Source organism: Schistocerca cancellata, chromosome 5 (assembly GCF_023864275.1).
Source record: "Schistocerca cancellata isolate TAMUIC-IGC-003103 chromosome 5, iqSchCanc2.1, whole genome shotgun sequence".
Taxonomy (NCBI): Eukaryota; Metazoa; Arthropoda; class Insecta; order Orthoptera; family Acrididae; genus Schistocerca; species Schistocerca cancellata.
This window is the reverse complement of record NC_064630.1, coordinates 316,704,864-316,727,054: the sequence shown is the minus strand read 5'-3', so window position 1 is coordinate 316,727,054 and position 22,191 is coordinate 316,704,864. Positions and strand designations below refer to the sequence as shown.

The 22,191-nt window shown below is 38.4% G+C and overlaps 1 protein-coding gene across 1 annotated transcript in view; it reads left to right on the top strand.

Annotated features, from left to right (window-relative positions):
* LOC126188004 (LITAF domain-containing protein) overlaps positions 1-21,460 on the top strand; it is a 67,170-nt gene extending 45,710 nt beyond the window's left edge. Inside the window, exon 4 of the mRNA XM_049929421.1 lies at positions 14,741-21,460. Within this exon, the coding sequence (XP_049785378.1) occupies positions 14,741-14,846 (106 nt within the window). The 3' untranslated portion in view covers positions 14,847-21,460. The remainder of the gene's footprint in view (positions 1-14,740) is intronic.
* The last annotated feature ends 731 nt before the right edge of the window (positions 21,461-22,191 follow it).

Here is a 22,191-nt window from a genome sequence, read left to right as displayed (position 1 = left end):
CATCTTCAACCAGATCTGGTGTGATGGCATCATTCCATCGCAATGGCGGGAGAGCACCATCAACCTGGTGCTCAAACCCAGTAAAAACCTGCTTGATGTGGTTAGCTATCAGCTCATCAGCCTCACCAATGTTCTTTGTAAGCTACTGGAACATACAGTGTGTCAGCAGTGGTTGAGTTCTGGAGTCATGTGGCCTACTGGCTCCAAGTCAGGGCGGCTTCCACCAGAGTCACTCTAACACTGATAATCTTGTGTCCCACAAGTGTGCCATCTGCACAGCCGTTTCCAGACACCAACACCTATTTGTCATCTTTTTTGATTTAAGAAAAGTGTATGACACGATCCGACGACATCATCATACTTGCCACATTATACAAGTGGTGTCTCTGAGGCCCGTTCGCGATTTTTATCCAAAATTTCCTGTTGCTTCATACTTCCCATGTCCAAATTGGTGCCTCCCATAGTTCCATCCATATCCCGGAGAATGGGGTCCCGCAGGGCTCTGCATTGAGTGTCTCTCTATTTTTAGTGGCCATGAACGGTCTAGCGGCAGCTGTAGGGCCATCCGTCTCACCTTCTCTGTAAGCAGACGACTTCTGCATTTCGTACTGCTGTTCTAGTACTGGTGTTGCTGAGTGGTGCCTGCAGGGAGCCATCCACAAGGTGCAGTCATGGGCTCTAGCCCACAGCTTCCATTTTCCAGCCATGAAGTTGTGTGTTATGCACTTCTGTCGGCGTCATACTGTTCATCCGGAACCAGAACTTTATCTTGCTGACGATCCATTCACTGTAGTGGAGGCATATCGATTCTTAGGACTGGTTTTCGATGCCTGATTGACTTGGCTATCTCACCTTCGTCAGCTTAAGCGGAATTGCTGGTAGCACCGCAATGCCCTTCACTGCCTGAACAACACCAACTAGGGTGCAGATCACTCTACGCTGCTGCAGCTATACAGAGCCCTTGTTCAATCCTGCCTTGACCATGGGAGCGTGGTTTATGGTTCGGTGAGGCCCTCGGTATTGCGTTTACTCTTCCCAGTGCCCCACTGTGGCGTTCACCTAGCATCAGGTTCTTTTAGAATGAGTCCGGTGACCAGTGTTCGATGGAGGCTGGAGTCTCTCCATTGAATGTTAGGTGTGCACAACTGCTTACCATTTAAGTTGCACACATTCGTAGTTCTCCTTCACATCCGAATTACCGTCTCCTTTTCCCACCCACGGCAGCCCGTCTACCGTATCGGCGGCCCAGATCAGGGCTAACAATCGCGGTTCGCGTGCGATCCTTTCTGTCTGAACTGGAGTCCTTCCCTTTACCACCTGTACTTGAAATCCATTCACATACACCTCCATGATGTACACCTAGGGCGCAGCTTCGCCTGGACCTTTCACATGGCCCTAAGGACTCAGTTAACCCTGCGACTCCTCTCCGCTGTCACTTCCTCTCGATTCTCGACATGTGCCGGGGACATGAAGTGTTTTTACACTGATGGCTCAATGGCCGATGGTCACGTTGACTTTGCCTGTGTTCATGAATGACATATAGAGCAGCACTCCTTGCCCGATGGCTGCAGTGTTTTCACTGCAGAGCTGACAGCCATATTTTGTGCTCTTGAACACATCCGATCATGCCCAGGCTAGTCATTTCTCCTGTGTGCTGACTCCTTGAGCAGCCTATAAGCTATCGACCAGTGCTACCCTCTTCATCCTTTGGTAGCGACCATCCAGTAGTCCATCTATGCCCTGGTACAGTCCAGTTGTTCAGTGGTGTTTGTCTGGACCCCAGGTCATGGAATCCCAGGCAATGAACTTGCCGACACACTGACCAAACAGGCTATGTGGAAACCATCTCTGAAGATGGGCATCTCAGAACCTGACATGCGTTCTGACTTACGCCGCAGGGTTTTTCGGCTTTGGGAGATGGAATGGCATAACAGTACGCACAACTAACTGAACTAACTGCATGTCATTAAGGAGACTACAAATGTGTGGAAGTCTTCCATGTGGGCCTCTTGCAGGGAATCAGTTGTCCTCCGCTGGCTCTGTATCAGCCATGCCTGGGCGACTCATGGTTATCTCCTATGCCATGAAGACCCGCCTCACTGTCAGTGCGGCACCTGGTTGACAGTGGCCCATCTTCTGGTACACTGTCCCACTTTGACTGCCCAGCAACAGAATCTTGGGTTATCAGCTCGTTGCCGCTAATTTTATGTGACACAGGGTGTATACGACCTGGGACAATCGGGAGATCTGGGAAAAACCAGGGAATTTTTTCGTCCAGGAGAAAACTAGGAAAAACCCGGGAATTTTTTAGAATTCCAGGAATTTTTCATTGTTTTTCTTTTCAGTTACATTTTTGTAATTTTGATTGGTAAGAACCAATACTCTTACAAAGGATATTACTGTATCCTGCTGCTGCAGAATAATACTGCAGCAATAAAACATGAACGAGAGAGAGACTACGCAATGCTTCGTAACAACAGGTGCCATCACAGTTGTTTACGTTACATTCGTTTTAGCAGTTACGAGCGGGATTGTGCGCATGCGCAGTTTAGTAGTGCCTTCTCCCGCTTCTGGCTACAGAAATGTGGCTGTTGGCTGTGTAAGCAGTCACAGCAAGCAGCTAAATGCTACCAGGGAAAATTTTAGTGGCGCACCCAAGTTGCCAGATTCATGCATGCGCAGCATGTCGGGCTCTTGGTGACGTAAATTCTTTTTCTTGAGGAAAAAAACCTCATTTCACAAAGCGCTTAGCATGCAGTGCACGTTGGTATATCGATTATTCATATGATTTTGAAATGCATCCCTGTCGGTTTTTGGACATTTTTGAACACATTCCAAGGTCATTTCTGAAAGATTTGTGAATGCATTCAGAGTGTACGTGATGTCTGTCAGGGGAATACTCGTCACATCTAGAAATAAACTGTCTTGCAGACAAATGGGGCTATATGAGCTGTGCGGAGTGAAGCCGAACGGATGAATGCCAACCACTGTGTGATTATGTGGTTGATTGGATTTATGAACGATGAGAATTGTTATAATTTCTAGCAAAAGTCATGGATTCAGACTACCAGAGTGGATATAAACGACTAACAGGAATAACAGGTAAGAAAGATTACGCATTATCTTCTCGGTGTATCCAAGAAAATGAAATTTTGACAGAAAAGTTTTGACCAGACTAATAAGGGCCAGTTGTACAATCCTCGGCTAGCAGCCACTTTAAGTTCTATTCTAGAAGTAGCATGGAAAACGCGATGTACGAACACGCAACAAAGCCTAACCAGAGAATAATCACGGGATAACTAAACCGGTAATCCTGGCAGAGTTAGTGAAGTTAACCGGCAAATAAGCTTTGACATTGGCAGGAATAATTACAGAATTAGTGATGACAAGAATGTTTGTTAGCATGAGGAAGGAGAAGAAACGGGGACATCACTTAAATTATGGAAGAATATGAAGATCCCAAATTTAAATAAAAATTTCGCACTACTACTTTTTAATCTCATGCTTGAGAAACTGGAGCGTATGTATGAAGTGTAAAACTATTTCCTAACATGAAGTTTTTTGCTTGTAGTAGGCCTAATAGGCATTTGATATTGGTACTTTGTGGATTATATTCTGTTGTGTTGTAAAAATGACCATTTGTGCCAAAACAGTCCCGTTTATTTGGTGTGTGTTACAATTGCTGCAGTATTAGAAAGGCCTATTTTGTTTTATACAGCAGACAGTGACAAAATATACATAATCAGATGGAGAAAGCACACCAATCTTGGGTTCTATTTGTATTAAAAGCTTTTTCAGTATTAGACAACGACATTTCGATTTTTCATGTAGCAAAATGTTTGACGAACTTTGAGGTAATAGATTCTTTCGCAGAAAGGAAAGCACGCCATGTAAAGCTGTAGCAAGATTAGAGAGAAGAAAACTCTAGGAGCTAAGGATTGAAGAAATGTGTATTGTCTTTCTTGTCTCTTTTATTTACTGGTTTTATGTATCCTGTATTTAATTTTGTCACACAAAGCAGCAAGTTGTTAGCTAATAGGAAATAAAGAGTGCAAATTCAGGATGTCAAACCAGCTGACCAGAAGCAGGAGAGGCACCACAGGACATTTTACTTTCCACTGCCCTGAATATAGTTTGATGCCACCAATTGCAAAATATACATGTTTAAATTCTACACGAGCAAAATACAGTGACTTGCGATAGAAGAATGTTCTTTGAAGAGGCGTGGCACTGCACTTCGGCACACTTAAGACCTAATAACATGCCTTACATTTCGTTTAACACATATGTTGTATGCATCAAACTCTTCAGAAAGATGTGCGCTACAAAATGGACGTATTTTTGAAAATTCGTGTGTGTGTGTGTGTGTGTGTGAGTGTGTGTGTGTGTGTGTGTGTGTGTGGGTGGGTGGGTGGGTGGGTGGGTGAGGGTGTGTGTGTGTGTGTGGGGCTTATGGGCGCTCAATGTCGAGGTCATCAGCACCCTTTTAAACTTTTTTAAAAATTTTTGATGTCCTATCTCCAATGCTCGAGGGAGGAAGAGGGGGGGGGGGGTGTTCGGCGGAGGGCACTATCTAGTATTGCCCTGGTTCGGAGAAACATGGTAGATCTAGGGCTGATGCACAGAGCAGTCCGTGTAATAGTGGGGAAGTGGGTAGTCTCCGCGTTACCCGTGTTTACATTTAGGGATTTTGCTGTTACCTCTTCATTTGCTGCTCTCACGTCAAATGAAAACAAAACGGATTTCTGTGGCAGGGAGCTATCAAGTGAATTAAAATACATTCACATAATTACAGGAGGCAAAAATATGTTATTAATTTCAGATTTTATTTTATTTCCACTTTTCTGACGGTCAAGCATTAATCGCCTTGCAGAACAATGAAGTTACTTTTGTCGGTATGCTAAAGAAATTTCCTTTTATTAATTTTTTCACTGAGTCAGTCAATAAATTTGAAACAAAATGTTTAATTCCACACAATTGGCTAGTTTCAACTGTTCGCTGCATTTCAAGTGCACGTTTTTATCTTGTAGCACGTATGGTGTTGTGCCATAATAAAGAATCAAACATGAGATAACACTGTACTGGTACTCCAAGAAAATTTACATCCCGGAAACCACATTGAAAAGCTTAATGTCAGGTCAAGGCCTACTTCTTTGGGAATCTGGACATACGAATGTGCACTGTAAATGTGCACATTTTAGTATGTGTCATGAAATTGTAATGCTCTCAGAGTATCCTCTGATGTCTTATTTCTTTTATGACATAATGTAAGATCTTTTAATGTTTTACACGTACAAACATACAGGCCTCCTAAGTCATAATAGCTATGCAAGCGCAGTGGTGCATGTTATCTGACGCTCTCTGGCAACTGCTGAAACGAATCTATTTCTAAAAGGTCGCAGGAAAATACTGCGAATGGTGGTTTGAAAAGCATTAATTTAAAAGTAAATTTCCTTTCACGCAAGTTGAACTATGAGTGAGAATGTATGATGATTTTCTTAAATCACAAAGCATTTTACTCTCATTTAAAACTCAATTCTCTGATGACGAGCCATTTAGAAGAATTTCAGGCCCAGATGAGACTGTGTCATTCTTAAAAATTTTATTGGCTCATTTGTGTGATATATCTTAAAGAGTAGTACACACATAAAAGACAAACTTCATATGTCAAAGCTTAGCTTCTCTTGCAGCATATTAAACTTAGGCACCAATATTATGTGAAAGCTTTGCTTTTCTTGTAGCAGCACTATGTATATTAATGTAAACCTTTAACTGTTGCTGTTTGTGTGTTCGCACTACTTAACAGTGATGTTGCTATTGGCTGACTGTCATGTGTCCGAAGCTCTTAATATCCGCTATCATTGGCTGGCGAGATCACATGACATGACCTATGACTGGCTTACAAAAGTGCATTTCAATCTAGATTTCAATGCTTCGGAAAGTAACATGCGGTGTTCGGTGGAATTTGAATTTATATTTTGTAATATGAAAATATGCAGCGTACATGTTGCTGCACATCAAAGATCTTTCCAAAATGTGTTTTTTTCCACGAGTTTCGTTTTCTAAGGTGCTGGGAATGATGAGTTATACAGTTCAGAGAGAAAATATACTGTCAGTTAACAGGGAAAAAGTGGGGAGAAATCTATTTTTAACTGTAAAATCCGGGAGAAATCAAGGAATTTTCTTTCCTTGTCCGCTTATGCACCCTGCGACAACGCCTCATTGGCTGATTTACTTTTATTTGTGAGGGTGAGTTTTGTCATTTGATCCAAGTTCTAGCGCATTTCCTTTGGTCGTCTGTATGCTCCACCCTAGTGCTTTTAGGGTGGAGGTTTTAACATGTTGCTGAGTGGCTGGCTTCTCCTTTTTATTCTCATGGTCAGCCAGCCATGGTCACCTGCTTTGTTGTTTTACTCTCTTCATCCAGTTTCTTGCGTGTCTGTGGTTTTCTTGTCCCCCTTTCATCCATTTACATGTTTGTTGCCTTCATCGTTTTTGTGATTTTTCCTTTAATTCCGTTTTGTGTTGTCAGTCTCGTTTGTTTTACTCTCACACTTGTGGCATTGTTTTATTCGGAACAAGGGACTGATGATGACCTCTTAGTTTGGTCCTTTCCCCCTCTTTTACTCCAATCAAATAACTAACCAACAGAATTACTATGTCATAGCTCAAAGGTTGCCTCTCATTTCGTGGAACTTAAATTCTTACTCTAAATTTTTCTTTGGTTTCCTTTACTGCTTGCCCAATGTACAAACTGAATATCATCATGGATAGCCTACAACCTTGTCTCACTCCCCTGTCAACCACTGCTTCACTTTCATGTCCCTTGATCCTAGAACTGCTGTCTGGTTTATGCACAAGTTGTAAATAGCCTTTCATTTCCTGTATTTTAACCCCTGCTAGCTTCAGAATTGAAATATAGTATTAGAGGCAAAATTGTCAAGTTTTCTCCAAGTCTAAAAATGCTATAAAGTAGTTTTGCCTTTCCTTAACCCATCTTCTGGGACCAGTGTTGCCTTGTGTGTTCCTACATTTCTCCGGAGTCCAAACTGGTCTTCCCTGAGGTTGGCTTTTGCCATCTTTTCCTTTCTTCCATAAAGAATTTGTGCATTTTGCAACCATGTCTTATAAAACTGATAGTTTGGTAATATTCTCACATATCAGCACCTGCTTTCTTTGGAGTTGGGATTTCTTATACTCTTCTTAAAGTGTGAGAGTATTTCTATGTCTGCTACATCTTCTCACCAGAGGGAAGAGTTTAATCATGCCTGGCTGTCCCAGGGCCATCAGTGGTTCTGACAGAATATCATCTACTACTGCAGTCTTGTTTCGAATCAGGTCTTTCAGTGCTCTGTCCAATTCTTCTCGCAGAATTGTAACTCCCACCTCCCTTGATCTATGTCTTCTTCCATTTCTATAATATTACTTAAAGTTGCGTGACTAGGAGGAGGAGGAGAATGATGACGACGATGATGATGATGATGATGATGATGATGGTGGTGGTAATACTTATATAAAAAAGAAAATTCAGTTTGTTGCATTTAATGATGTGTGTGAATGATATGTCTGTGTCTGCTGTTGTGATTCACTTACCCCTGAAGTATTGCCACTGTCTATGAGCAACAAGATGATGGGCCATTTCTAAGATTGATCTGCTTGTAACCTGGCAGTGACCCACTGTCACAGTTGAGCTTGGAATAAGTCCCAATATTATTCAATGAAGTAGGCCACCCTATCTGTTTCACCTTGTTTTCACATTACCAGATACTGCTCTACTCACAAAATTAAGTGCTGATGACATTAGCAAAATGCTGCACCATTTGTTTGCATGGTACTTTTGTACAAGAATACTGTATTAACCACACACACCTACTTTCATGCTAATCTCCTTTTCCACTTCTGTTCCCTCTCCCCCCATCCTACCCAGCCACCTCCAACCCCCATGGCATGGCAAAGCTATGCCTGGAAAAAAGGTACATGTTGAACAGTCATTCTGTTGTGCCTGTCTGCAACTTAGTGCATCATCTTTACGGTGGGTAGCAGTGTATCCTTGTCCTAATATTGTTGTTATCCCAACCTGGACTTTACATTGTTTTATGTGGAATTGGCATAGATGGGGTCCTTGCTGTCTCTTGACCAGCAGGAATAGTTCTGTATGTGATACAATATGCAGATGCTTGTGATTATTATACTTGCTGTATTAACAATGAGAAATAAAAACCTGTAGTTAAACTCGTGGATAAATTATAGTCTCCTGTCATCATACTTGAATTAATTATACAGTGTCTGTTGATTCATCCATGGTACAATAGCCATTTCACATATATCTTCCAGTTATATCTACAATATTTTATGTGCCCTTCTCATCTGAATTATAGTAACAATATTAGACACTTACTCCACAACAGTGCATGTAGAATCCAAAAACATGTGTAATTGCTTTTGCAGATAAACTAGACAATTTGTTGCAATGTCTGTATTTCAGTCAGATTAAGAAATGAAAGTTGTCACAGAACTCCAATATTTCCTTTATATTTGTTAGTGAATGTGTGAAACTACTTGTATCAGCACGTCATTTATAACATTCATTATCACGTTATCTCCGCAGTTTACGTGGATGCAGCTCAGAGGACCATTCTTGCAATTCACAGTCCCTATTCCATGGCATGTTCACAAAATTGAACACACTCACTTGTAAGAGAGCTCGCTTTTACACACACATAACATTGAATATTAAAAAACATACTTCTGTTAAATTAATGAATGTGCCAGAATCTTTAAGAAATGCTAAGATGAATAAAAAATGTTTGGAGGTAGAAGTTTAAATAATTCAAGTAATGTGATGTTTACCATAAAAGTTATATCAGTAATCTGCTGATCTCTTTTATGAGGACTCTAAGAATGTTGCAGTTTTGTCGGATGGCAAATTTGAAAACAATCTTTTTACTGATAGCTTTTGCAAATGTCATGCTACATATCCAATGATCTTACAGTACTTATTAATTAAAATGTGGTGGTGGTGAATTGCTTAGGATTAACAGTGTTTCAATAGTATATTGAACATAATATTGCTAATGATAGTAATAACAGTAGTAGTAGTAGTAGTAGTAGTAGTAGTAGTAATACCCAAATTAATATCTAGAAACTAACTCCATACTGAGATAGAAATAGTTACATACCCTGAGGAGTGAATTAACAATCTTGACATTTAAAAGTCAATAAGTGATATTAACTTTAACAGAAATAATTTTAATTTTAGTATGAATAGTTTTATATAATGCTTTCTTATAGTGAATGTGAACTTGTTAAACCATGTAACTGTTTATATGTGGATTATATTTGGTTTTCCTAATTTTGTTCTATGTCTAAAGTAATTCGCCATACTTCTAATGTGTCAGTCATGAACATCAGTGCATTTGTTTATTCCCTATAGATTTTATACAAAAATGTGATCATAAACACAAGAATATATTATTACAGTAATAAAAATAATCAGTTTTTGAAAATATAATGTAATTGGGTAGAGAAATCCACCTGGCATGTTGCAGCAGGAGAACACACATATAAAGAAATTTAAGTTCGCAAGTTTGCAAGCTTTCAGAGCCAATGCCTCCTCCTCCTTGCAGAAGGGTTAAAGGGGAAGGAAGAAGGGAACAAGGAAAAGGGCTAGTGAGGTTTAGGAAAAGGGGTAGAGTTCAGAAGAACTGCCCATAACACTAGGTCAAGGGAGATTTACCAGACGAGATGAGACAGTCTTTCCTTCTCATCCTGTCCAGTAAGTCTCCCCGACCTCGGGTTATGGGTGACTTTCCTGAACTGTACCCATTTCCTATCTCTCACCAGGCCTTTTCCTTCACCCCTCTTCCTTCGCCTTGAACCCTTCTGCTAGGAGGAGAAGCCTCTGGCTCCAGAAGTGTGCAGATTAAATTCCATTATGTGTGTCTTCTCCTGCTGCTGCTTGATGAGATTTTTTTAAAATCTATCCAGTTACAGAATTTATTATTAGATGTTTCTGTTTTATGTATGATTTATGACAAGACAGTCACATCAGCCTAGTTGCTATTCTGTGGAATCTCAATATTCTGTTGAGATGTGTGCCTGCAGCACAGTGCCCCAGTTCCACACCATAGTTCAGGTGCGGGTAAATTGTGCAGTAATACACCATTTTAATGTTTTGTTGGTAGCTGATTTTGATAGCTGGTAGAGCAGGTAAAAACCAGTGCCCAGGTTTTTGTCTAGGCAGATACCAAGGAATTTGATGTTGACATCATCAGTTCGCGAGATACTGCATATACTGTCAACTCTCATCTCATATAATTTGACTCTTTTATTAAATGGCATTTTATTATATTGGTGTTCTGTCCCTGGTGAAGAAATTGAGGTTACATACAACTATGAACAAAATTGAGTATGACATTGCTTCTACAGACAGCAAACTCACCCTACTCCACACTGCCCTACTGGCACAGCAACTGCAGGATAAATACACATTAACAATTAACATATTTAATAGTATTTTTAAATACTTGTAATTTGTCACATTACAATTAGACTTTTGTCAATTTAATGAATTCAGTGGTGGAATAAACAATAACGTATCACAAGAATTTTAAAAATCCATTAACATTACAAAGTGTGGTTACGTAAAGTTAATTACAATAACAATGAAAGTATAGTAAAACAAATTACCATGACATTATAGTGAAATTAAAGATCACTAAGATGTCTTCAGCAATTTTTCACCAAGTACTTTTTGCTGAGCTAATAGTTTTTACGGGTGAAGGCTGTGAAATCTAGATCCTGGAGTGTGTTAATGTTCTGACAATGATGAATTGTTTTGCAGTTTGATACTCTCATGAATATTGTAGCAGTTTAACCACAAAATAGTTAAAATGCAGTTTCTCAAGCATACAAATTTCTTTCTTTAGTTCATATGTTTGTAATCAAAGTTGAAAGTCGTTCCCTGTGAATAAATAAATTATGTGATACAGGTATTGCAAACTTTATTTTAAAAAAGATATCAACAGATTCATTTTGTCCATCCCCATTCTTCCATGTTTCACTGTGAAACAAATAATAGAGATCATCAGCATATCTTACTGTGTATGTGAGGACATGGGAACAATGTGCTTGTGCTTTATCTCCTTGATAGATGAGATCATCTTGAAATATGGACTTTACAGTGAAAGGGGCATATCTGAGAATCCTGTTCCAGTAGTGTGCAGCCCAAAAATTACCCTTGATTGTGATGAGAGGTGTCTGGCACCTGTATACGATACCCCACCAGAATAGTGACTGACCCACCTACTTGCACACTTCTACAATGGTTGTTGTGAATCAGACAAATCCTGCACACATTTGTGAAGAGAACTCGCTGCTATGATCCAGGCTGCATTTAAAGTATTCTGTTGCCCTCCTAATTCATGTAGCACAGTGCTAGTCTGAATTGTTTTTACAGTATGTACCTACAGCCAAAATCAATCATGTGGAGATGGTTGCATGCTCTCTGAATTGACACAGCCTTTCTTGTTGCCTTCAGAAAGGAAACACGCATTTCATTTGCATTCTCCTCAGGGCACCTATGATCCTTAATCTTTAAGTAAGCAATCAGTTGGTGTTGTGAACTATGGGTGACAGGGAGAGTTAGGTCTTCAGTTTTTTGTCACAAACTGGCAATTGGATGTTCATATGTCAGTACTGTGTGTGTGCACGTGCGTGTGTGTGCGCCAATTTAGTGGACAGCTTCTCTTGCTGACAACCCTTCTTGCAGTAAAGTGACAGTACACATACAGTCTAAGCTTGAAATGAACTTTCGAGGTGTGTTGATGGGCTGAATAGTGGAAATAAGTCATATTGTCCCATTCACAACTGGAGACACAGTGCACTCTAATGAACTTCATTGTGAATGCAGGTTTACTTTCACTTTCCTTACACAGGTGGCTGTATTTAGCAGTTTCCTGTGCTCTAGAGTATTGAGAAAGATGTTTTCCAATCAAAAAATACCAACTATGCAAATTATGAGGAAAATTTTATGAAAATACATTGTAAGCAGTTTATAATAACTATTTCTAGATACCACCAGCCATTATTAGAGTAGTAGAATGTCATAAGTATACAAGCTGTGTCCCAAAATTCATGAAATTTATACTGTTTAAAAAAGATTTATTTACAATTTCTGTGTAACAGGTTCATATTGTTCAAAGTACTCACCACGAGCATTTACACATTTTTCCCTCCAACTCTCCCACTCCTGGTGTGCCCCTCAAAGCTATCAATGGGAATTTCCTGTAAAGATGTTGTCACAGCTGCTTTGATATCTTCAGTGCTGTCAAAACAATGTCCTTTGGGTATGTTTTTGACCTTGGAGAACAAAATCATCCAGGGTGAGGTTGGGACTGTAGGGTGGCTGCAGCAGCATTGCCACGTTGTGCTTTGCCGGGAAATCATGGATGTGGAGAGATTTGTGGCTGTACGCATTGTCGTGATGCAGCAGCCAGATAGCAGTGATGTCTTTTTAACTCACAGATGATGGTTTTCAGAACGTTCAGAGTGCTAGCTGACCGTGGAACACTCACTTGATGATAAGTATTAAACAGCCCTTGCACACAAGTCATATTTTCATTAGTTTGGGTTGTCGCGGCAGCCCAGAGCAAGTGGTCATTGCCCACCCATTTCTCACCCCTGCCCCCCCCCCCCCCCCCCCCTCTGCCTCCCCAGCTTCTTCATTCACTACATAACTTGCACATATGAAAGAGAGGAGACTCCTTTTTCCTATTCCCTGTAGGCTTGCTTAAGCAGTTTATGAATTTCTGCAGCTTTTTTGTTGAGTTTTTCTCTGAACTTGATTGCCAACATTGTACATAAGTCCAGAATGAGATTTTCACTCTGCAGCGGAGTGTGCACTGATGTGAAACTTCCTGGCAGATTAAAACTGTGTGCCGGACCGAGACTCAAACTCGGGACCTTTGCCTTTCGCGGGCAAGTGCTCTACCATCTGAGCTACCGAAGCACGACTCACGCCCTGTCCTCACAGCTTTACTTCCGCCAGTACCTCACCTCCTACCTGTTTCTGTAATATCCTTTCTTTCAGGAGTGCTAGTTCTGCAAGGTTCGCAGGAGAGCTTCTGTAAAGTTAGGAAGGAAGGCGGCGTGGTACTGGTAGAAGTAAAGCTGTGAGGACGGGGCGTGAGTTGTGCTTCGGTAGCTCAGTTGGTAGAGCACTTGCCCGTGAAAGGCAAAGGTCCCGAGTTTGAGTCTCGGTCCGGCACACAGTTTTAATCTGCCAGGAAGTTTCATTGTACATAAGTATCTGCCATGATGTGATCTCAAAACAGAGGTGCACTAAATCAGCAATACTATTGCCACTAATGCTCAAAGGAGACTGACTGAGGGTGTGCTGCTAACTGTCAGGGCATGAAAAAAAATATATATATTTCACGAATTTTGGGAGACATGTATTCCACCACTAAGTAGTGTGGAATCAGATAAGAACCATTGCAGACGATTTAAAGTTTAACCTTGACTTAAATGCAGTGCTGGGAGCTGGGAACATTTCAGCAATTTGAGAAAACATTTTGTGGTGGTTCCAAAAATTTCAACCAATAAGACCCTTGAAAACAAACTGCATGGGCATTTATGATAAATCACTGCATTCTGACCTGGCCATTGTCAGAATGTAAGTGGTGACGCTGTGGCAGTGGAGTACATACCTGAAGTTTCTTGGCTGTTTATAAGAACTTGAAGAAATTAAGAAGTTGGATAAGCTAGTTTTACTATCACTCACTGAAAAACATACGTGCTATTGCTAGGAAATATAATCCATTCAACACATATGAACAAAAAATGTTTCATTTAAAAGAGAATAGTGCCTTGATAAAAGCACCCATATAATAATTGACATGGGTTTGAGTTATAACCAAACCTGATTTTCTGTGGATGATGATTTAGTGATGAGCAGTTAGTATTAGTTGTTGGTTGTCAGTGTACAGCTATTTCCAGTCCATATCCTGGACTTTTCCTTTTCCCATCAATCTCTTTGTCTCTTTTTTCACCATTTCTAATGTCTTCATTTTACCAGTAATAAAGTAATAAGTTTTAAAGGTCATAAAGCTTGGTATTGGATATCTGTTTTCTCCCTTTGTGCTTCAGTTTACCCCACTGCGGTTGCTTTTATTGTTCCAGTTTATAAGTAAGGGCTCATCCTCTGTCTCACTGAGGCTCAAAAGTGATTAAAACAATTTAGATTGGTTGTATCTGAAGCTGCATGTGTCTTACTGCGGCATAGTAACTAAAAACCCTAAATTCTCATAAAGAAGGTTAAAATTCAAATTATTCTTCTTCTTCTTCTTCATGAATATTTAAGAAGAAGAAGGGTTGTGAGAATGGGTTTTCAGAGCTTAGTGTGTCCAGATTGGTGCACAATTATAGCATCCTTAAAATTACATTTGTTTTCTAAGGTATATTTAACCTTTTTTTCCCAGAACATTTATTTTGTCAAACAGCACACGGTTTGATAACATCAGGCAAAAATCAATATTCTTAAACAGTTTAATAACTATCATATAAACATCGCCATCTCTACTGTTTATCTGTACTCATTTCATTATTTGTATTTCACCCAGGACATTGTTGAGTACATCAGGTTTTATATTAATAAAGATAGCTTTATTTTGTATGTATGAAATAACGATGGCTACAGGAAACTTGCTGTATATTGCCTAATTATTTTTTCTTTTTGCAGCTGTTGGCTTGGTTGTTGTCTCATACCTTGCTGCATTGATGAATGTATGGATGTTCATCACACATGCCCTAACTGCAAGGCATATCTGGGACGCTACCGCCGATAATGCTAGACTCTGGGTCATGAGTTATGAATAAACAAAGCTTATTGAATTTCTAATACTCACCAATGCAATACTCATTATAGTAGTTCTATTTTACTACACTTTTTGAATTGCAGTGTCATTTCAGTGAGACACTGCAACCATTAATAACTAAGCATATATATATATACGTACATACATATATACATATAATAGTACCTGTTAAATAATAGATTTATTGCTGGTGTTTTTCAGCAGTATATGCTTCAGCACAAAATTTAAAGCTGATTAAAAATCGCTGTGAATGTAATTTTTAATGTTGAGCTGTCATTTTGGGATGCCATATATTTTTATAAGAAGTTTCCATTTTTCCTTACTGTGTTTCTAATGGAGTAGTTCTTGTGTAGAGGCTTTTGGCTGTTTTTAGGTGTCTTTGCTTATAAATATCATTGTCAAATGAATGTTTGCAAGTTCTCTGACACAGAAAATATATTCACTGGGATTAAAAGTATTTTTATATCTTTAACAGCAGCTCTGTTTAAGAACTGTGCTGTTGCATAGTTCTTAGTCATGGGTCTACTTTCATTGGCTTTGGGCAGTGATCATCTCCAAAATGTCCTTGATCTCACCCCTTATAGATAAATGAAAAATTTGGCAGCTCTTTATAAGTCACAATAATAATAAATTGTTCTCCTAAATACTACCATCTTTTTAGTGTGTATACCAACATACATTTGACAGTGGCCTGCAAAACACGTGATTGCAGTCCCCTTTTGGTAATATCACTTGCTGTCCTCTTGAAAATATGTGAACTAATGAAATATATCCATGGTACTGTAAATTTCCTTGTTTTGCCACTACACAAAGATTTGTGATTACTGTAAACATATTTTTGTCTCAGGATACCCTTCCAGTGACTTTTGCACAGCTATTGGATCCTGACTGTCTTAATCTCTTGCTCTGCATGCCCTCTTGCTAGTGTAATGTGTACATTGTTTTGAAAGTTACTTTATCAGGCTGTTATGGATTCTAAAAATAACCATTTAACATTATATAATACTGTTTACTTTTTGGTGTGAAATATTGTGTCCATACTAATTAATTTATGCGCGTATGAAGGTAGATTGAAAAGCTACAGTCACATAAAACACAGTTGTAGCATAGAGAGGGCAGCACTCAATAATAATAATAATAATAATAATAGCTTTGAGCTTCCATAACACTCTCAATCCTATGAAAATTGGGAAATGGAAGGCACAAAGAAGCAGCAGAAGTATAAATAAAATAGTATGTAACAAGGACTCATATCAGCAAAATTAATTTATCATATACACCTGAATATGCACACATTGGAAAGTCCAGGATGGAATAGCAACAGTATTATGGAAATGATAGAGTGCTAATCACTGTATAGAGGAGACAGTCACAGACAGGCACAACAAAAAGACTGCTATACAAGCTTGTGGACAAAAGACCTAGTTTCAAAGAAGAAAATTCTCTCTCTCTCTCTCTCTCTCTCTCTCTCTCTCTCTCTCTCTCTCTCTCTCTCTCTCTCTCTCTGTGTGTGTGTGTGTGTGTGTGTGTGTGTGTGTGTGTGTGTGTGTGTGTGTGTGTGTGTGTGTGTGTGTGTGTGTGTGTGTCTGTACTTAAGAAGAAGGCCCTCTGGCTGATAGCTTGTATAGCAGTCTTTTCCCTGTGATGGTGACTCAGTGCCTCTTCTGTATGGCGAGTAGCACTCTATCCTTTCCATAACATATTTATATGTGTCATTTGATGTGGGGGTTGACATACTGTTGGGCTAACGGTTGATTCTGCTCATGTGTGTATGGCTTTTTCATAATTATCTTTATATATTATATAGATTTTGTGTTCATCTTGGTATTTACTTAGCAAGAATAGTTTGTGGTATTGTAACTATTTTGCTCATATGTTAATGGCTCATTTTTAAACACATTAAAATAAAACAACAGAGTGTGAATATTCTGTTAAGAGAAGTAATACTGTATGTATATAGTATAGCCTTATAACTTGGTATTCTCTTTCATAAATAACACAAAATGAAATGAGGGCTTATTGGCCACAATTATGGTAACAGTAGTTGGTTCTAGGTAGTTTCCATTGTAATGTGCAATGATTTATGAAGAACTCTTGTTCAGTTTTAATTAAATCTCATTCAGCAGCATTTATTAACAGTTGTCAGTCTTTGCAGCACAATTGAAAAAAAGCTGATAAGATTGTTTTAGAGATTGAAATTTAGTATTTACCACATTTTTGTCTTTTAAAGATTTGGATTTGCAAGATATGGAATACTTAATGAATGCACACACATCTGTTTCATCATAAAGACTGCACTGGAGACATCTTGGTGGAAACACATGTTATTTAACCCGTAAATATCTTTTACTCATTTATATTATGGTAATTGTTCTTGTAACTGTATTTTAGCTTTTATGGGCTTCCAAGTTCTGTATTTTATGCATGACGTAAGTTTTCATGACTAACTCAAATTGTCTTTTATTGTTTTAGCAATTTAATTTTCTCTGTCTTACAGTTAAACTATCCAGAAAATCAAAATCCTATTGAAATAAGTTGTTTTCGGTAGTTTTACCATTTAAACTGTGAAATTCAAATGGCTGTCACTTCCTTATGAAAGTAATGTTTAATGTAAAACAGACAGTAAGTTGTATGGCATATCTTAATGTTTGTACAAACTGTGGGAGCTACACAAATACACAGTAACATACCTACTCGTGCTCATATACCTCAAATTCTGCAGGGACACATGTTCATAGGTTGTTGTGAATACTATATCATTTTTCAGAAATGTTGAGAGTAGTTTTCTTTGATTTTAATTTTGAGATAACATATCAGCTGCATAAAATAAAGGTCTATAAGAGCTGAGTCCTCAATGAATGAAATCTAATTCTTGCACATTCAGGTAATGCTTATCACGCACTGTTTATAATATTTTTGCTGTCCGCCATCGGTAGCTGAAAGGTCAACGTGACTTAATGTCAAACCTAAGGGCCCGGGTTCAATTCCCAGCTGGGTCGAAGATTTTCTCCGCTCAGGGACTGAGTGTTGTGTTGTCCTAATCATCATTTCTTCCCCATCAACGCGCAAGTTGCCGAAGTGGCATCAAATCGAAAGACTTGCACAAGGCGAGTGGTCTACCCGATGGGAGGCCCTAGTCACATGGCTTTTACAAAATATTTTTGGTATACATGTTTCACAGAATGTGCTGAATATGTACAGTTCCTATGCTGTATCTTGACAAATGTTGACAAATAATATGAATTAAAACAGAAAGAGTGAATCCTGTAGTAAAATGTAAGCATTTTTATTCCGTGTAACCACTAAAGGAAAGTAATGACACTAAGTGATTAACTGCACTCAAATACATCTAACATGAGACTACCCATCTTAATTTTTCAATTTCTCCACATGTGATGAAGCAAGATACTGTCGTATTTCATGTATGCCTTCACGTCTTATGAAAAATTCATTAAAAGTTCAAGCTTATCCTCTATCCTCCCCATCTTTTCCCCTACTCACTTACATGTTAGACTATTGTTGCTCATGTCCTGCATTTTCTGCAGCTTGTAAGTTTGACCCATTTTTATAGTTGTGAAAACACTGTATACTGTTAAATTATGGGTTTGTGTCCTCTCATAGCTCCCCCTCCCTCTACCTCTCTGTTTAAGTCACTTGGTCGTTCATGTATCTGCATAGTTTGCATATTTTAATTGTATGAATTTATTGTTGCCAGACCAGTAGTATCTCCCTTTCTTGTGTGTAGTTGTACTTAACCCAAAACTGATCACCTCTTTCCTAAAGGTTTCAGTGTCCATGGAACATTGTACATTCCAAGATTGTACACTCCAATAGAAATAGCATTTATGTTCATTTGAAGTGCTTGAGACTTTTTCTTGGGCATTTCATTCCCATGGAACTGTGCTCTCTTAAAAATCTGTGTGAAATAAGTACACAAGGCATCACACTGCAGCCTATGCAGCAAAGTGAGCTTGTAGTAAGACCATTATAGTTCACTAAATGTTGTTATAGTGGATTTTATTCTGATGCAGGATTTTTAGGGACTTCTGCTTAACTATTATCATTGCAGTTGATGTCAAATAATAATTTTGTACGTTAATATGTACTTAAAGAAGAGTTCACACAGTGTCAGATATACTGCAATTTTTTTGTGCTTTTACTTGCTTGACATTCATAAAGATAAATATTTACATGTTATGAAACAATTGGGATTGCATTTTTGAATTTGAGTGATGGGTTTTACATAGATCATGATCAAACACTGGCAGTGTATTCAGTCTTGATGCTACTTTTTTTTCCTTAGGAGGGAAATAACAAATTTACATATGTCTCAAAAGCAATACTTCGTTATAAAAATACTTACCTGAATATTTTGCCTGAATTGCCTTACATGAGGACATGCAAATATCTACAAATGAAAGTTTTTTTGTAACTCAATATATTGTGTAAGTTTGTGGTGAATCAATCCCACTGTGCTATTCGCAACATACAGAAAATTTCAATCACAAATGTTGCAACAAATATTATCTTCATCCTCTGTGAAATATTGCACATCCTCTATGAAATATTACACAGTTTTCATCACTCAGAATTACTGAATTAAAGTGCGAACAAATAATTTTCTTTTATGTTTAATAACAGATGGGAAAGAGAGAAGTAGTCAAAGCTCACAAACATAAATTTTTGTAGCAATGTAGATCACAACAGCTATCCACAAAGCTCTTATACCCTAATCAGTGCAGTGACACACAATTGCTCTGATTTTGACAAATGTGAGCACATGGTGCAAGTGCTGCCACAGTACTGCACATAACCTTCCTACCTCTACATATAAGTTGTAGAACTTTGACCTTTCTCTTCCACTTCTATTAACCACTTTGAGCAGTTCCATCTTTGGAATGAATTTATAGATAACCTTTGGGAAAAGTTGATGGAAGCCACCACAAAGCTATACACTGTGTTTACTCGATAGTATAGGAAGTTGTATGTGTTCAAATTTAAGATTTTGAAAATTTTTGCCACTAGCATGAGTGCTTTGAAAGGTGGCCACTTAATCCAATTCTATCACTTCCAATACAGTTTGCCACCATTTTAGTATATTAATATTTGTGGAAATGGTTTGAATTCATGCTGGTATTGTGTTTCTGACACAAATGACAATTTAATCTTATTTAGTAAAAAAGGTGTTGTTCTTTTGGTATTAATTTCACACAGGGAAGAATATCGGCAACATTTCCCCCAGAAAATCTATTTGTATTGTTGCATGTGTGCACTTCTCTCTGCATCCCCTCCCTCTGTCTCCTGCCCTTGCAATAATGTTATAGTCTTTAATTTAATGTGTCCTCTCACAGTAGGTGTAACGGTACTCATGTCTTGTGCTTGAGTGCATGTGCAGGCACAAATAATTATCTTTTGTCACATTTTAATGAGTTTTCTGGTTTTTTCCTCTCAATTAAGATCAGTTATTTGGGTGCTCAGCATTCTGTGTTAATTCTTCATTGTATGTAAGGAAAACTGTATCCTGAATGAATATTTTGCTCCGTAGTTGTGTGTGCTCTGTTTTGAAACTTCTTGAGAGGTTGAAACGGTGTGCTGGGTCTGGGGTTCAAACCTGGAATCCTGCCTTTAGCAAGAAATGCCCCTACCATCTGAAATACCTGGGCATGACTCACGATTTGTCTTCATAGCCTCTGTTCTGCCAAGACCTTTTTCCTATTTTCCAAAATTCACAGATCTCCTGCTTACATTGCTGGACTAGCACTCCTGGAAGAAATATTCTGGGTTCAAGAACCAGTCCAGCATGCAGTTTTAATCGAAGTACCATAAAATTATGCGATAAAGTGATGTAATTAACAAGTTGAGCTTTTTTACGTAGTAACTGTATTGTATGGTGAAATTGCATTTTCATTATTTGATGTAAAAATACAACACCTTACATAGAATGTGCTACAGTATTTCTGTATCAGCCCACTTGAGATATGTTTAATGCAGAAATTTTGGCTGAGCAGTATCACATAATGTTATAATGATTGCTGTTTATCTGGAAATTACAGGCTAACCTGGATAAAGCTAATTTATTGAGCTTTAATTAAACATATTACTTCACTTTGCTAGCTTGAGTGGTATATTGATTTACAATGAATTTTGCTTCCTATATGTATAAAATTTGATAACTTGTGAAGAAAACACGCTGGTGCTATTTCAGATATAAAATAATAATCATTGTTTACTTGTTGTATTATGGGTTGTATACTTGTTGTTATCCATTCATAGAGAAGGGAAAAATATAATCAATCATGTTTCCTTTTTTTACTGTCATATTTCTAAAATTTAAATGGTTTTTATCTAATATTAATGTATATGATGAACACTGTAAGTGGCCTTAAATTTATATATTACTTGCTATTATGCTATGTATACAAATGAAATTCTGGCACAAAATATTTTGCCTACTCTTTCTGAAATATAAGTTTGCTTTCAGTTCTATTTTGTCTCTCTTTACAGCAGTTAATTGATATCAGATTTAGAAAGATACTGTAAATTATCACCGTACACGGATCTCTTGTTTGTGGCTGCTTATAGATTCTGATATTGAAAATGGTCCAGATTTCCTTTTTACTTTCTTTAACTGTAGTATGCACCCCTTAACTAAGGCTGTATATAAAAATATGTTGTATAAAGGCCCCCATAAGAGGGGGTACTGATCCAATTGTCTGCTGTAAGGAGTAAAGTTCCTTCAATAAATATAACGCATCAACAGAAGTCAGTATCCAGGGTAGGACATACCAAGTTTTGTGGATATACATGTACAGAGTGAGGCACAATACTGAGCAATTTTAAAAAGTGTGCGAATCAAGCTGCGTCTGAGAGGTGAAAGGGATAGTGTCTGTTACGTTTGGCGCAAAATAGCATTTAGTGGTAATGGAGTGCCAGACACCACAGCATTTTATCAAAATGGTAGTTCATACCAGGTAGCACGTCATGCATTCCACAACTACTTCAACATTAATCAGAATCGGCTGGTGCCATCTGCCTGAGCAATTAAAAAGTGGGTTGAGAACTTTGAGGAGATGGCATCAACAACAAAGAAGAAAACTGGGAGAGCAAAAACTGTGCACACACCTGAAAACATTGAACGTGTAAGAATTGCCATTGAGAGAAGCCCTTAGGGCTCAGCTCATCAGCACAGTGATACACTTGGGATTTCAAACAGAAAGGTAAGAACAATTTTACACCAAGATTTGTACTTTCACCCTACAAAATCCAAATAGTTCAGGCCCTTAAGGAAACAGCTTGATAGCCAAAGACAGTTCTG